This window comes from Lutjanus erythropterus, chromosome 21 (genome assembly GCF_056507025.1).
Source record: "Lutjanus erythropterus isolate fLutEry1 chromosome 21, fLutEry1.hap2, whole genome shotgun sequence".
NCBI classification, from domain to species: domain Eukaryota; kingdom Metazoa; phylum Chordata; class Actinopteri; order Lutjaniformes; family Lutjanidae; genus Lutjanus; species Lutjanus erythropterus.
Window position 1 is genome coordinate 19,480,723 of NC_139337.1, and position 17,500 is coordinate 19,498,222.

The following is a 17,500-nucleotide window of genomic DNA, read 5'->3' on the forward strand; positions in this document are numbered from 1 at the left end:
TTCAGTCAAAACCACAGCACTCTACATCTGAAACAGAGTAGAATATCATCTTACTACAAAAATGCATTTTAAACATGTTTGTTCACAGATTCTCATATACGCTACAGCAACTCATTTACAAATGAAATTCCTAATAAGATGTTGACACCACTGCAATGTCCCCTTCTCTTTTTGTCTCCTCTTACTTATTGTGACAGGGCTGAATCTTATCATGCTGAATCATTAGCTATTTAAAGATTTCCAGCATGTGTCGTATCATTGAACAGGCCAGCAAGCCCATAACCTGCTGCCTTTTCTTGAATGTCGCATTTAATGTGAAAATGTGTGCTTCGTTACACTAGAGGTCTGACCCTGCGTCATGCAGCCTAACTGAAACATGTACATAAAGACATTTACCCCAAAATTAAACCTCGAACCTTCCAGTTCACCCTTCAGTCCAAGTTAACATTTGTGCTCAATTCGAGAAAAATTCCTCCAGGTGCTCCTGAGACATAATGTTCACAATAATGTGAGGTCACAGTGACCTTATCCAAACAAGAAAATACACTGATACTAAGTTCTGTCTGCCAACCTTGCTGAATTAAACAAAAACAAACAAGATTAATAATATTCAGAGTCTTTTGGTCAGACATATTTCATACATACAGAACTTCTAGATACACATGTAAACTGTTACCACTTGAAATTTGTAAATGAATTCATATCAGGGGAACAGATGGTTGTAGCTCCACCCAACATGTAGTGGGTCCACCTTTCAGCTGTACCCAGGTGTGGTCACTCTGTATTTGTATTTGATAAACAGGTGAAACACTTGAGACGCATGAAAGCAGTATTTATTATAGCCTGCTTTAAAGATTCACCACATGATCAGAATATTATTTATACAATTTGAAACATGAGATTTTTGGGAAGTGTCACAATGCAAGCTGGAATTTGTGAGTAATGCATAAAGGATGAGCAACACTAACCACACAACATGTGTACTGCAACCCCACCTAAAATATCATGTATTACAGCCACCTTCAACACAGTCTAAATATTTCTGATAACCAGCTGAACACAAACACTTGAGGCTCATGAAAGCAGAAAGTCGACTTCTCTGTTAAAGACAACTGACCTTGTGACAATGGCTGGCATACATGGAGGATACGGCGAGACAAAGGACGCCACTGATGAGACTCAGATGATTTGTGATCAGGTGAGCTTCACTCTGTCTTCATTGGTCACAGCCTCCACATGCAACTCCGATTTACATCACATGTTATTTCACTCAAACACAGGTGAAGCACCGAGTGGAGGAGAAGACAAAGGTGAAATATGTTGATTTCAAAGCAGTTGAATACAGGGACTGGCTCAATGCTCGTTATGGACTTACATTACATTTGCTCATCAAGGTAATTAATATTGTGATGTTATTTATTTAATGGAGAATACAGAAAGAGATACATGGACTGAATTGTGTGTGATCAACAACACATATGTCCAAATTTCCTCTCTTTTCCCTACAGGTTCACGTTGGAGAAGTGAACTACATTCATCTTTGTGTCATAAAACTAATTGCTGACGACGGAAGGATTGAGCTGAGTGATGTACAGGAGCAGAAAAGCAAAGATGAACCTCTCGTACCTTTCAGTTAAATGCTATCTCTCATTAAAATGCATTGCTTCTTTATTTTGAAATGATTCTACGCAATATAACATGATCACATTTGGTGTTTGGAAGGAGTAAGTTGAATGCACCACTTTCTAAAGAAGTAATAAAGAAAGCAGAAAAAATATATTTGATGTTTGGTTCTTATTTGTAGCATTTGTGAAGCTTTTGTGAAGTCTGATTTCTAAAGACGCTGTCTTAGCTGGTGGAAATGGTTACAAATACATAAAGGTAAATAGTCTTCTGTAAGTCCATTTAGTTTACACTGCAGTTAAGTATTTTGTTATTTTCAGATAACTGTTTCCTCATAATAACTGTTTAACTTATCCCCTTATCTCAAGAAAACAAACACTATTCTCTTGAGATAAAGAGATGATCAACTGATTGTCACAAGAAAACACAAAGTCTTTCTTTTCATATGAATCAGAGATTAGGAGTGCCAAGCCACTCTGGCAGTTGTGTACTTTCTCTCAGGTTGTGTGAGCAATCAGGCACAAGCGTCACTTTTTGGCTCCAAACCAGCCGTTTATTCTGATAACAACAAATTCATACACAGGGACAGAAAGTGAATTCAAAGAGTGGAAAACTAAACCATTATAAAACAGATTGACAAAAGTAAAATAATCAAGTAATAGCAAACAATGGGACATAATGGCTAATAACATCAAATGAGATCATTAACTCCGCTACAACAGCAGACACAGATGGCACCTTGACAGAAGCAACTGATTTAATCTGTTTAAAACAGGCAGAAATTGCACTGTGTTCTGTTTTCTCCAGTGTCTTTGGACAGAACTTTTTAAATGAATTTAGTGTAGTTTGAAGTTATGTTAAACAACAGTCTGTCACATCTGGCTGGTGTCTTTACTCACCGATGTGAAACAGTACTCTAACTAAGTAAGTAACTAACATCACAACACAGTGAAGTTCTGCCTTCAACTGTGAAGACTTCGTCGTCATCCAAGACTGGACATCTAGTTTAAAGATACATGTACAGGAAAGACCAACTGCTAACATTAGCTACACAGAAATGCAAAAATATTTTGGGACTGTGGGTGATGCTGCTGACCAGGATTGTGTGTGGATAAAAACAAAAACCTCAGAATAAGTTTATGACCCTGTTGAACTGTCATTTCCAGCTTAGATCAGTTGCTGCAGTTCTCAAGATACCATCTATGCATGCTGGTATGGCACTCCTGATCTCTGATTAACATCAAATTGCAGCGTTATCACAAAATTGGCCTTTTGTTTTCTCGAGTTAATGAGATAAATTAGCCATCAGGTGGACCCTTTTTTAAGTGGCTAACATGCGTTTTGTTGTTTAAACTGTTCACAGCAGTTCATTTCTTTGCTTCAGTGCTGGCGCCCCTCTCTGTTTCTCCAAACAGGCCTCGTGCCGACCGGCATCTACTGTAGCTGATACACTGATCATTAATAAATACTTCATACAATCCCACTCCCACTTGGGGTGCGGACGTCAACTGGTCAAAGAGTTTTTGATTGCATGCAACATTATTTTTTTATCAATTTGAAAGTGGTCAAAATAATATATGGACTACAAGGAAATAACTTAACTTGTTTGAACTCCTACATAAGACTGGAATATAATAAGATTGGAGTAAGATAAGATAAGAATGTATTGACTCCTGGAAGGGAAATTCTGGAGAAAGGTCATCTAACCATGAAGCCATAGATGACAGGACGTGTGAGAAACAAACTGCTCAGTGTCGGCCCCTCTGCGGATGTTTGTTTAGCAGCATTTGAATTGCAGGTGAATGATGTTCTGCCTTAACGCTGCATGTGTCGAATTCAGAATTTTGTATTTTATTTGTTTTTTTTAGTCATATACTGATATGCAGTGATGATTGCTGGGCTGTTTCAACAGCAAATTTTGATTTAGTTTCAAGTCTCGTCTTTTGACTAAAATCCCATTTAGTTTTAGTCATATTTTAGTCAGCCTGAATTGTTTTAATTTTACTCTAGTTTTAATTGACTTAGATATTCTAGAGACACATTTAAGTATATATTTCTTCAACATGCATTCTCCTTCTTGTTACACCTTTTTTCATACATATCAGGGTGCTGAGGTCCTGTACTGGGGCTCCTGTCTTCTTCTGCTAACTAGCAGATTGATTGGATGGTAATACATCAATGAGGGTTAAGTACATTATACAATCCCACCTCAAATAATCTGAACTATCCCTTTAAAAAAAGCAAATAAACCCCTTCAGTCATGTTGTGAGTTCTGATTACACAACCCAGGAAACACTTTATTGTCATTTACCTCTGACAGGTGTCTGAAGGAGGAAAACCATATTTCATTATAGAACCCCGAGGCGTACTACATACCTCATTAACCAGGATGTAGCCAAACAAGGAAATACACTAAAGTAAACTTTGGCTCCTTTGCTTTTTTTTATAAACTGCTCTGCTACTTTATCTCAGAATTATTACACACTATATATAATGTATTATATGCAGTTTTGTGTGTGTTAACAGTTGAGGATATGCAGTGTTGAAAGGAGAAGGAGTACTTTAAGTCAAAGGAACATGAGGAAATTAAATTTCTCACAACTGTTTTTCTTTTTTCATGTTTAGATGAACAGATTTCTTGCAGGTGGAGATTTTGATCGTATGCAACATAATTTTGGCTTAATTAAAAGTGTTCAAAATTGTCACCTATAGAAGAATAGACATTGTTTATTTGAAGTGTATAAGAAACACACTAATGTCACTAATGTTGTGGATGTTTTATTTTAGAAGGTCAGCAGAAATGTCTGCATTTGGCATCAAAATAGAACTAACGTTTGAATTTTAGGTCTGAATGAAAGTGATCGAAATAAAAACTGATACATTGAAACATCAAGCTTTGCCACAATGTAAACTTGACATTTAAATTAATTTAATCTATTAATTTACTATTAATTTACTATTATTATTTATCAGAGGAGCAGATCTATCATGTGAAGGTTGTGGTGACACATGTAGCTCCACCCAACATTTACTAGGTCCACCTTTCAGGTGTATCCTGGGGTGGTTACTCTGTATAAATACATGTGTATCTGACAAACAGTCGAAACACTTGAGACACATAAGAGTAGAACGTCGACCTCTCTGTTAAATTCAACAGACATTGTAACAATGGCAAATATGCCTGGAGGGTGGAGCAAGACAATGGCTGCTACTGAGGAAATTCAGAAGATTTGTGATAAGGTGAGCTTCAGTCTGTCTTTATTCTTCATGACTTCCACAGAAAACTCTGTTTTGTATTTCAGTCTGGATTTACATCTGATTTCATTTCATTCATACACAGGTGAAGTGCAGAGTGGAGGAAAGGACAAAGAAGAATTATATGGAATTCAAAGCAATTAACTACAAGGAGCAGATTGTGGAAGGAACAAACTTCATCATCGAGGTAATTAAAATTAAGATTTTTTTGAATAAAGAAACCCTCAGGCATATACTGAATTAAATGTGATCCAGGAGCAGCTATCCAGGTAAGGCATCAAACACTGCTCCTCACAGCTCAAGAACACACTGTCAAACAAGTAAACTTATTAAGAAGTCCAAATTTCCTGTCTGTTTCCTGCAGGTTGATGTTGGAGAACAGCGCAACATTCAGCTGTCCATCTTCCAGGCACTTCCATGTTATGGAGGAGAGATTAAGTTGCTCAGTGTGCAGTAGAACAGAACTAAAGATGACGCCCTCGAGTCTTTCCAGCTTCTTTATTCTGAAATGATTCTACAATATTACACTACAATATGTTTTGAGCTTTGTTTTGTTTGTAAACATATTCAGTGTGGTGGAAACTGCTGTTATGATCGTGTTTTTACACCAATATGATTATGCTTTTGCCACTTTGCCACATCTATGTAATGCTGATGATGGTTCTTATTTGCAAATAATAAAGATCAACTGAGAATCTGAATATTGTGTCATCTGGTATTTGAGAATCGACTCTCATCTCCACAAGAACAGATTTTTCTGTTTCCATGACAAATAACACATTGAGATGAAGATAACTGGTGTTTGGAAGGAGTAAGTTGAATGCACTAGTTTCTGAAAAAACAATAAAGAATATAGCAGATATAATTTTTGTTTTGTGAAATATGATTTCTACAGTAGATGCCATCTTGGCTGACAGAAATTGTTACAGTATATTAAAAAAATCCTCTTAGATCTGATTACACAAACCAGGAAATATTTTCTTACCGTCAGTTTCTTCTGCAGGGTGACTGGAGGAAAAAAAAAACCATAGTGACCAAATAAAAAAAATAAAATAAAAGATTGGGGAATGTACAGACTCTAACCAAACAAATAAATACACAATTCATAGTGCTTAAATACAAGGAACGTGTTGAAGGTTTTGCATCAAACTTCCTCTTCATATTGTGATATTATTTATTTTAAAGTGAACTAAGAAAGCCTCAGATTGACTGGATTATTTGTGACATCCAGGTGAGTCATTAAACTCTGCCCCTCACTGCTCAACAACACGATCAAGAGATTTCTCTCTTTTTCCTGCAGGCTCATGTTGGAGGAGTGAACTATAATCATCTGTCCTCCAATCAAATACTAATGTAGGAGGGGTTGAGCAGCACAAAACCAAAGACAACCCTCTTGTACCTTTCAACAACTCAATGCTTAGAAGCTGCTATCTCATTAAAATGCTCTTATTCTTTAATTCTGAAATGATCCTACAGAATAATACATTTTGAATTTGAATGCATTAATACAGAAAGGAAGATATTTAGTGTTTGGAATGAGCAAAGTGAATGAACTACTTTCTAAAGAAATAATAAAGAAAGCGTAGAAAAGTCTATTCCTTTGGTTATTAAATGCAGCACTTGCTTTTCTCTTGTGAAGTCTGATTTTTGGCTGGCAGAAGTAGTCACAAATAATTTTTTGTTGTACCTGGGACATTTCTTGGCTTCAGCCTGTTTGTCAGTGCGGTGTAGCCCCTCACAGTTACAGCACGCAGGTTTTGGGACTCTTTTCTGTCTCTTTGCTTTCTGTCTGTGGGAGCAATACTGATATAAACACACACACACACACACACACACACGTATCAGCTGTGTTCACACAACACATGGCTTTAGGCAGAAGTGTGATTCTGCTTTGAGCTTTAGAACATAGCCTCTGTGAAACAATCACAAAACTGGAATTACCACCCTGCAGTTTATGCCTCTGCTAACCAGTCAAGTTGTAATTTACATCCATGGCTGTCCAGACTCATATGTGTATTGAAGACTTAGCAGGAGCAGCATGTGTGATCACTGACAGCTTGTCAGACACTTGGACTCAACGATGAACTAATTAGATTTTGGTGGTCAAACGGTAAATTCACTAAAGAAATTTTTACATTTAGGTAGGTGTAATTTTGTAAAAAGAAAATAGTTCCCACATGAAACTGCTCACAAGGTCTATAGATTACCTTGAGTAAGAAGGTCATTATTTCTGGAAAGAGACATTACTGTTAAGTCTTTTGGTGTTTTGAGCACCACAAGCCGAGTGTCACCTCGTTCCATCATATGAGACAGAAGACATTTCTACAGCCAATATCTACAAAACTTCTAGATGGATAAATAGCACTACAGGTAACATATGTATTTTTGATTCTGAGCTGAAGTGTCCCTTAAAACAGTGGATTAAATTGCACTTCTTAGATTCATTGCATATAGAAAATACAGATTTCCTCAAAAGATTAACAAATGATTGAAATCACAGGCAGCACATGTTGCTTGAAAACATTTCATTGTCTTTTTAAAAAACTCTTTTTGTACAATGTTTCTCATTAAAGAAGCATACAGGTGACTGTTTTACAGCTGTGGGACAGAAATGCCATACATGAATGACAATGGAATACAAGTGTGTTGGACAAGAGGTCAGGGTGGTCTGGATGGATCCTGCAATCGGGACTCAGCAGCAGGTCACAGTTTCATCTCCAGTCTGGATTCGAACCTCGAGTGAAGCAGCTCTTCTTGTGAGGCGGAGCTTCACTTCACCTTCGGGGGCGTGTAGTGGATTCTGCACCTTTCATTGAAAACCTGAACAGAAGAAAGCAGGAATGTAACACATCATATAATGGCTGATCATCTATATGTGATTATAGGACATCATGGTAAAATTAGTGATAGTAGCGAGCTTACCTTCAGACTCCTGTCATTGACAACCTCTTCAACATTCAGCTCTGATTGCATAAGCTTTAACTGGAGAGAGGAAAGGAAAAAATGCACCACTCAGTGGTAGTTTCACTTAAAATATGATGACAGAATAGTTATATAAACATAAAAACCATTAATTTCTGATGAATACAGAGTCGTTTATTTAACTTTACTTATGGGTCAGTTCACAAAATTACATGTCTGAGATTTCTGTTGACACACCAGTACAATGGAGAGGAAAATTATTTAGTTAAATTACATTTAAAGGGGTGCTCTATTGATTTTGTATCGCTTTCTCAGGGAACTCACAAGGGACAAATAAAATAGTGGTGCAAATCAAACCAGCAGAAGCTGAAATATTCTCACTTTTCATCTCTTTTATGGGTAAAACTAAAAAAAAAACAGAAACTGGATCCTACATTTCCCATAAGACAACTTGATAACATATAGACCTAACATTAGACCCGCCTCCTAAATGCCCACATCTTTCAAATGCCACATCACCTGCAGTCTCAAATAACCCTGATGACTGCACTATGATTTTTTTTAAGAGATAAAAAGATAAGAAAAGTTCTTATGATGATAGTGACCCAAATGATCATGGTTATCATTATTATCATATTATTGTTAAAATGTGCTAAAAAATGTTAAAAAAGTACAAAACTGATGACACTGAAATCATCTGCATTTTCAAATGGCATCATTTCCAAACAAACGATGTCTTGTTAAAGTCTTCCAGCTGCAGATGGAGCTGTTTAGCTGGCTCACATCGTACAGTCTGGAGCCCTCTAGTGTCAGAAACAGGACTTACTTTGGTCTGCTCCTTCCTGAGCTGTTTGATGAGTACCAGGTTTTCGCTGTCTTTAGCTCTCTCTTCACGCAGTTGTCCCACAACCTCAGATGTCTGGGCTATACAGGATTTAATAGCTTTGTCTCTGCTCAGATGGGCCTCCATCATCTGTGGAACACATGAAGTTATTACTGGAGAGCTACAGGAAGTTGCCACATTATCATGAGGAAAAGTTAGAAGGTAATACTTTAAAAAGTTTGATCACAGCCCAGAAGCACACACTGACATGTTACTCAGTCGTGACAATCACACTCACAGATTCATAAAGTTGCTTGCATGTTTGTGTGGCATCCACTTTGCCTGAGAAGGAGACTGTGGGCACGGTGGTGTTCAGGGCGTGGACGATGCGGTCATCTATGGTGCGCATCACCTTCAGCACCTCCTGAGAAACACACGGTGGGGCAAAGACACAGTCAGCGGCTTATGTTCAAATAAGACCATCAATGCAATGATTTGACAAAACATGTTGCTGTACTGCAATACATAACATTTATTCATTAATTAATCTGGTTATCAGGGTTTCACCTGACATCTTAGAAACGACATAGTAATCTGGCAAACAGCTGAACCAAACATGTCTCCACATATTAATGAAGCTGCACAGTGATTAAAATTGAGCTTCAGCTGATGGCTTTTTCCCAATCAAATAAATAAATAAATTGAAACTAATATGTAAAATTTGTACACAAAAACAGTCCTGAACACAAAGTGGCTCATACACAACTGCTCATACAGCCCTCATTCCAAAAAATGTTTGGATGTTGTGTAAAATGTAAATAGGAAAAGAATGCAAGGATTTTCAAAAACTTTTCAACCTATATTCAACCAAATACAATACAAAGACAAGTCATTTACCTTTATTGCTTTCTGTAAATATACACTCATTCTGAATTTGATGCCTGCAACACGTTCAAAAAAATTTTGGACAGGAGCATGTCTACCTCTGTGACACATCAACTTTTCTTTTAACAACACTCAGTAAGCATTTGGAAAACTGTGGATGAATTGTGAATTGTAGACGGTGAAGTCATTAAATTCCTTCACCTCATCCATGCACGTGAGCAGCTGAGCTTTTCGAGGATGCCCCTTAAATACCCAAACATGATCTGTTTTTTAAGCATTCCACAACTTTTACAGTCTTTTGTTGTCCCTGTCCCATCCCATCTGTTGATGTGTTGCACCCATCACATTCAGAATGAGTGTATTTTTACAAAACAACATTAAGGTTTATTAGTTTGAAAAGTAGATATTTTATCCCTGCCCTGTATTCAGTTGAATTCAGGTTGAAAATGATTTGAAAATCATTGCATTCTGTGTTTTATTCCTGTCTTACACAGCATCCCAACTATTTGGGATCAGGGTTGTAACTGCACTATGTTCTGGTCTACTTGTTTCCACATCTTTGACTCCCCCATTGTTTAATCAACATGCAAATCAAAGTCTAAACAAGAAAGGTCACGTACAACTGTAGTTTACGAAACTTTTTCGCGTGTGGGCCCTTAAAATGAAGCATTGCGTACTTACCACCCTTAATAACAAGAATTTTGAGCGATAAATAAAAGCAAGCCAGTTCAGTTGGAATTTAAGCAAGTTTGAGCTGACTAAAATGCTGATGAATGACTATCTGAAGACACTTAATCAACTTCAACAGATTAGCTATCGTATGCTGGCCGGGTATGATCATCTGGAGACCCGTGACAGGGACACTTAAATCTTATGCTGCTTGTTTTCTGTCCTGCTGCTCCAGTCTGGATCCCTGAACTCTTGCACAGAGCAGAGTGTGAGCACTAGTGATCAGCAGGGTCACTCATTCATTGACTTACACAGAAAATAAACAACGCGACATGTAAACTAACAAAAGGATGTGATACGGACGGCTGCAAACCCGTTATAAGTTAGAACAGATAGATTTATCTTTCGTTAAAATTACCTGAAACATTGAAAAGTCCTCACAGTTTAAAGTTCCACCGGGCGCCGCCATAGTGGACTGCTGGGTCCTCTGCAGACACAGCGCGAGGTAGCTGTTCAAGAGAGTGCCTGAATGAAATCTACAAATATATAACCACATTAGCTTATTTTTCACTCATTCATTCCCATTTAGTAGCTTTTACCCAGGTAAAGGTAAATATTTATATTAATGTAAAATCAAACTACAGAAATACAGAACAGTTACATAACTTGTGATGAAATGCTCAATCGATATACTTTAGCAGAAGTTCGAGACCAGCCATGTTTAGTGATTAACCATAACAAGATAAAACTCCATGGAGGGTAAACACTATTATAAGGAACCACAGGAGTGTCATATAAAAATAATAATCTGTACAAGAATAAGAAAATAAAGATGAAAATATGAGGAGGAATAAATAAAATAATAAATAAGTCAATGTGGAAAGAAAAAGATAAATAAAAGAAAGAATACACAAGTGTGGACATATTTAGACAAATGAAAATTAAAATAATTATTTGCTTTTTAATTTCTTTTCACGTTTATGTATTCATTTATTTTGGTGTATATTTATCAATATATTTTAAATAAAACCTTTATATACATTTATTTGAGTATATAATTACTCTTTTTTTCTTCCTGTACATTAAAAAAAAAAAAAAGAAGAAGAATATCATTTAATTGTTAGGGTTAAAAAACTGGTCAGTCAGCTGGCTTTGAATGAGCATTCCAGCCCAGGCTGAGTTGTCAGTTCCTGCACACATGAATTTGGAGCAACAGGGGAAAAAAAGTATAACATAAACAAAAAACATTCTATAAAAAATTACAAATTGAATTATTTATATGCAAATAAACGTATATAGTGCTGCACAGATGACCTGTTTTTGTGGGCCAACCCAGAAGTTAGCAAGCCAGGTGGATTTTTTCATTAGATTTTGGATTAGTGCAGAAAATAAGATCTGTGGCAAACCAAAGTTTAAGATATTGACATATTTTGTTCAGCAAGATAATCTCCACTGTGCATATTCAGTGGGCCAAATAACCAGGTAAACAGGTAAACAAGAAAACTTTTTCGCCAGGTAAGCAACTCTCATTGGTCTAAATGGGTGCCATCTCTGCTCCGTCATAATAATATATTTATGAACCAGAGGTGCTGATAGGCTAACTAATTTTAGGACCTGCAGCACAAATTAAAAATAAATGTGAAAATAAATGAAAATGCTTGTAATTATTCTTTTATATTTTGTTATTTGTCCTTATATTTCCACATTTTTTTTAGATTTATTATATTTCCAGTGTTTGGATTTACCTGTTTATCCTTTAAAAAAAATCTCTTTATATTTCCATTTTTTAAACTTTACTTTACATTTACTTATTTACTTTTTATTCTTATATTATTTTATTTTGTTTTGTTTTATAATTTTTGCAGCTTTATTCTGTTTTTGTTACTCCGATGACTCCATATTTTCGAGGGGGGGACGTTAACCAAACGCGTGTATTATTTTTGATCAGGCAGATGACACAGTCTCCCATGCTTATGTGACCGGGTCCTGGTTGGACAGTTAGCCAAAACGCAGCTCGTTGACTTTCAGCAGCTGACGGACTGGAGGAGTAAAAGTGTTTTGACTCTTCTTTAATGGCTTGATCGACACGTTTTACCTTACTTTACCTTTATAAACAGCATGAATTTCGTCAGATCTCGCCTTTCCATTGGCAACCTTTTAGGTTCGTATTGTTCAATTTCTTGAATTTTTGTGTTGTTTAGATTAATAACTTATTGGCACCGTCTGTATTTGTGACTTAAATTACCAGCTGCAGTGGTGATAATATATCATACAAGCTAACTACCAACCTAGATTAATGTATTTGATATCTTATTATTATTATTTTTGTACTACTAACTACTTGTTTGATTGAAAGGTGTTATCTCGAGAGGGAGTTAACCCAGGTAATGTTGGTAGTTACAGTTCCTGTATTGTGAAATTTCTATTTCGTGTTCAGGTTGAATCATCCCATAAAAAGCCTCATTTAAAAATACTTTGACCTGCGCAAACATTTGTTTTATTATTATACGATATTTCCAGGTTTTGTTGACACGACACACCTGTTTCTTGTTAGGAACATGGGCAGCACATGATGGTGTACATGATGTACTAACTTTTTAATGAAAAATAGTTGTGTGTCATTTTGGCATGAATCAAGCGTTTTATGCGACTAGAGGTGAAACAGTTACTCAATTAATCGATAACAGAGAATTAATCTATTTTACTAATTATTTTTTCTATTTTGATTTTGTCTTTAAAGCAATTTTACAAGCAAAGATGATAATTATATTACAGATCCAGCCCCTCAAATGTGAGGATTTGTTCATTTTCTTTGTTGTATTTATTGATGGAAGAAGTATTCAGCTCCAATATTTAAATGAAAGTACTGTTATCACACATTTTTCTTTTTTCTTGTTAACAAGAAAACTCATGTACTGAAAATGTTCCTTAAGTAAAAGTAAGTATAATTAGGAAAATTTACTTTAAGTATTACAAGTACTCAATGCAGGAAGAGCCGCACATCCTCACATTTGTGGAGCTGGAACCATGAAATGTTTTTATATGAAAAATGACTTCCAGGTTGTCTGCAGGTCCTTAAAATGTCAAAATCCAATCAAAATTAGATCCTGGAGTTATTATTATGTTTACAAATTGCATTAACTTCAGTGTGTGGCAGTAAAATTTAACCTCATTGGTATTTTGGACTGTTGGTTGGACAAAACACGCAACCTCAATGAGTCACATTGGCTTTAGGAAACTGAGATGAGCATTTATCTCAATTTTCTTCTACACAGAAGATCATTGTCTTTCTCTCTGATACCACTCTAATGGACATGCTTATGAAGATTCTTCTGAGGTTCAATGTTCTCACGATTTTCCATTTTTTGTGTACTTGAACAGGTCAGAGGTGCAGACAGGTAACGGAAACATGGAGCCACAGAGGGATGTGCAATAAACCACAGGAGGCCAAAACAGAACCTCCTCCTCCTCCGCCTGCACCTCCAGCCCATGGTAGAGTGTTTGATCACAGGCAACCAGATTCTCTAGCCTTTTTTTTCTTTGTCTCATACAAGGTTCCTGCTCCTTTTCCAAAGTTAAATTCAAGCACTTTTCAAGAACTTACGAGCTTTGCCAGCACCTAACAGATGTGGTAAATTACATATTTATATGCATATACTCAAAAGATTATTTTGCTTCTTCATCACATAAAATCAGATGTTATTGTGCTATAAACAACCAAAATTATGTTTTGTGATGGCATTCTACAAAACGGTGACAAATTAAAGGAAAAGACGACAAAGTCAGGTTTCAAAATGTGTCGCCTGTCTGTAAGTAGACTTGAATAATATCCAACTTATTGTATTTATCTAAAAAATGACCTATTCAGTCAGGTAGCAGCATAGTATGAAAGTAATGCAAGTGCATTTTCAAGCAGTTTCTCCAAAATCGCCACATTAAAATTCACGTTTCTAGCACCTGTGCCAAACCCTGCTCATATCTGCATGACACCACAAACCAAGGAAAACTGATGACTCAAACCAATCTGGTCTGAAAATATCACATAAATTACCTCTAAATTGATGTTTTCTACTGCAAAATAATTTGAAGTACTTGTATTTCTCAGAATAAGCCAGAGATCTGAAACATCCCTGTATTGATTTCCAGAGGATTCTGTATATCACAGGTCACATGTTGCCATAGCAAGTGTGTGAAAGTTTTCTTTAGCTCCAAGGGGAGGAGGGACACAGGAAATGGGATCACAGTGTGGGGTGATGGAGCTGATGACTGGGGCTTGTGAAACTGAACTCCTCTGCGTTCACTGTTTTTTGTTCAAGATGAGGATTTGTGGATTCAAAGCTCTGTTTGTTTGTTCTTTCGTACAGCCCCCCGTGCCGGTTTCAGAATCCCAGGCTACAGACCCTCCGACCTGGACAAGAAGATTCTGGTGTGGTCGGGACGCTTCAAGACAGTGGACCAGATACCAGAGCTCGTGTCGTAAGTAGTCTCATCCTGTTTATACCAGACCCTTCCAGCACACTCGCATCTGATTGGCTCTTTGCATGATTCAGTTAAGATAGATCACAAGAACAGAGTTAATTAACTCGATGAGCGGTGGTGCTGCTGATGTTCCAAGACGGCTGCAGTTCAAACAAGGCGTGTGTTTGGGACTGGAGGGAATTAATGTGGTTCCTGACATCAGGGTGGAGATCTTATCTGATCTGCTGCTGTGATAAAAGACCTGATTGTCACGCATACAAACTGCAGACCTCCCACACTGCCAGTGAACTAATGCTGTGCTGTGTTTTTCCTGTTAGCTAGTGTTTCCTGTTGTTGAGTTGCAGGTTATGGTCAGGTGTCATTGAGTTAGTTAAGGGGGACACATTGATGGGGGAACAGATTTCGACGCTGCACCTGTTGTCTTTGCTACAACAGTAATACCACCTGGAAATGCTGGGGGTGGGTGGAGGAAAAATTGAAAAGTTGCCCGTTTCCACATTCAGCGTTAAGCTACACTGACATCTGTTTGTACACCTGCCTGTACCACAGGTTTGAGATGATTGATGCTGCCAGAAACAAAGTCAGAGTGAAAGCCTGCTATGTGATGATGGCCACCACAATAGGGGCCTGTCTGCTGATGGTCTTCCTAGGCAAAAGGGTGAGTGACAATAGATGACCGCATTATGTTCACATACATTGTTTATCCTCTAGTATCTGTTGACAAAAACTGTAGTTGAATAGTTTAAAACAATGTGAAAGAGTAGTTTTTATCTCTGCAGTTTTGCTTGTAGCTTTGTCTTAAACACTATTCCCACCGGACCAGTGTGACCGGGGACCTCTAGTAATTTGTAGAGCTGAGCAATATATTATATTGATATCATGAGATGAGACTGGATTTTGTCTTAGATTTTGGATATAGTTATATCATGATATGTAATATAATAACTGCAGAGTGTCCTGTGATTTTAATCCTATGACAATCCACCATGTCCATAATTTGTTAAGTAAAAATTCCACTGCAAATTACCCACTGTATTTCAGCAAACACAGAGGTCCTGTGATGATATTAGTCCCTGGCAAATCAACATGTCTGTGTTTTGTTTTTTTCTGTTGTCAAACAACTGAAGAAGTAAAATTTGATCGCGGTTTGTAACATGTTGAACAGCAGTGCTGTGAGTTCAACGATATTGACATTTAAAATGAGTGATGACAGAAAATTAGCTGCAAATGAGTATTTATGCTTGTAGCACATGCAGCCAGTGGGCAAAAGAATTCTAAACTTAACTGTGGCTGCTGAAGAATAGATGCTCCACTTCTGAAATGTTGGTGTTATGCAGAGCCTTGACATCAATTCAGGGGATAATGTCAGTAAATTTGAATAAAATACAGACTTCAGAAACACAGATATGGTTGGGTAATTTCTAAATCACACAACATCCCTTGGTAATACTAGCCCAGTGCAAATAGGGCTTTATTTGTATAAATTATCTAATTCTACACAAAAACTCAAATGTTACTCTTGTTTCCTTTGAATTTCAGGGAAAATGTAAATATCATGTATAACACCTCACATTTTTCAGATCTGATCTGTAATCTGTCTCGTTTTGTCGCAGGCTGCAGGCAGGCATGAGTCCCTGACAGGTCAGAACATGGAGAAGAAAGCTCGATGGAGGGAGGAACTACAGAAAGAAAGGGAAGCTGCTCTTGCCCTCTCTCAGAAGACTCAGTGATGGAGGACAACTAGTCCCTACAACAGCGCCATATTCCCCAAATATTGAGCCAATAGTGTCCTCTTTGCTATATGCATCACATCTTCAGAGCTCTACACTTCCATCCTACAGGGCGACCAAAAGAAATCAGAACAGTTGATACTTTCTAGTAGTTTTTTAAGCTGGATATAACACATTCAGTATGGATTATTACATGTAAAGGTTTGATCTTTTCAGTGAATGTATTGAGGTTATAAACTGGCACTTGTTTCACTAAAAATGTTTGTGGCAGCAGAATTTGGTCACCAGAAGAGAGCAGAAACCTGACCATAATGTAACCTGGTACTGTAATGAAGGTTTTAGGATTTTATAACAAATTCTTTGCATTTACTACACAGCAAAATAATGATTTTCAGATAAGAAATCAGTAGAAGAGATGCATCAGTAAAGTTTTCTATCAGTGCTTCTAGTAAACCTTCCAGCACACACCTCTCAACCTCTCCAATATAATAAATGCCTTAGGCAGCCCTCTGTTTTTGAAATAACCTCAAAGGCATTGTTTTTCTTTTTGCATTTTTCTGCCTCGTGAAGACAGTGTAGCCCACAGGGTTAATTTTCTTCGGAGAACATCAAGAAGTGGATCAGGCATGATCCAACTGCACAATGGTCTGTCCTGTTCTACTACTCATGTAATTAGGCTGGTTCGTTCATGACTGATGTGACATCTATGTTTGTATATAGTGAGCACCAGAAAATATCAAATCAATAAAGTTAAGAATTCCTATCTGACTTAATGACCTGCTTTGGTTTCAATAAACTTTTAAGGTTTAAGTCAAAATCATTTTTCACTGTTTATAGTTTGGATCTTTTGATAAGGTACTTACTTAATTATCAGGAGATGGTGGTCAACATGCCCCCAGTTTGGAGAAGCAGCAGGAACTCAAGTGGAAGAAGCTAAGCAATGTTCTGCTGTGGACAGGATCAACAGCAAAAAAGATTTTAGCCACTTTTTTAAGTGGTACAGTACATTGCTTAGCTTCCTACACCAGTACTCCTGCTGCTTCTCCAAAATGTCACCCGCCATCTACTGTAGGTAATACACTGACTAGGGACATGTACTTCATACAACCCCACT

General features: G+C 37.1%; 4 protein-coding genes across 4 annotated transcripts; 3 read left to right on the forward strand and 1 right to left on the reverse strand.

Moving 5' to 3' along the window:
* The first annotated feature begins 824 nt into the window (after nucleotides 1–824).
* LOC146307568 (cystatin-A-like) lies at nucleotides 825–1,791 on the forward strand. The gene is made up of 3 exons (XM_084710399.1): nucleotides 825–1,198; nucleotides 1,281–1,421; nucleotides 1,497–1,791. Exons 1-3 carry the CDS (start codon nucleotides 1,127–1,129, stop codon nucleotides 1,635–1,637), a joined length of 354 nt encoding a protein of 117 aa, XP_084566525.1. The 5' UTR covers nucleotides 825–1,126; the 3' UTR covers nucleotides 1,638–1,791.
* A 2,918-nt stretch (nucleotides 1,792–4,709) lies between these two features.
* Nucleotides 4,710–5,579, forward strand: LOC146307569 (cystatin-B-like). Its single transcript, XM_084747636.1, has 3 exons — nucleotides 4,710–4,863; nucleotides 4,964–5,065; nucleotides 5,243–5,579. The coding sequence occupies exons 1-3, from the start codon at nucleotides 4,792–4,794 to the stop codon at nucleotides 5,333–5,335; spliced, it is 267 nt and encodes an 88-aa protein (XP_084603762.1). The 5' UTR covers nucleotides 4,710–4,791; the 3' UTR covers nucleotides 5,336–5,579.
* A 1,809-nt stretch (nucleotides 5,580–7,388) lies between these two features.
* Nucleotides 7,389–10,746, reverse strand: mix23 (mitochondrial matrix import factor 23). Its single transcript, XM_084747635.1, has 5 exons — nucleotides 10,596–10,746; nucleotides 8,922–9,047; nucleotides 8,627–8,773; nucleotides 7,801–7,860; nucleotides 7,389–7,698 (listed from the first exon to the last, which is right to left on the reverse strand). Exons 1-5 carry the CDS (start codon nucleotides 10,731–10,733, stop codon nucleotides 7,648–7,650), a joined length of 522 nt encoding a protein of 173 aa, XP_084603761.1. The 5' UTR covers nucleotides 10,734–10,746; the 3' UTR covers nucleotides 7,389–7,647.
* A 1,427-nt stretch (nucleotides 10,747–12,173) lies between these two features.
* fam162a (family with sequence similarity 162 member A) lies at nucleotides 12,174–17,154 on the forward strand. The gene is made up of 5 exons (XM_084710372.1): nucleotides 12,174–12,338; nucleotides 13,559–13,669; nucleotides 14,542–14,653; nucleotides 15,206–15,314; nucleotides 16,270–17,154. The coding sequence occupies exons 1-5, from the start codon at nucleotides 12,296–12,298 to the stop codon at nucleotides 16,384–16,386; spliced, it is 492 nt and encodes a 163-aa protein (XP_084566498.1). The 5' UTR covers nucleotides 12,174–12,295; the 3' UTR covers nucleotides 16,387–17,154.
* Nucleotides 17,155–17,500: the final 346 nt, after the last annotated feature.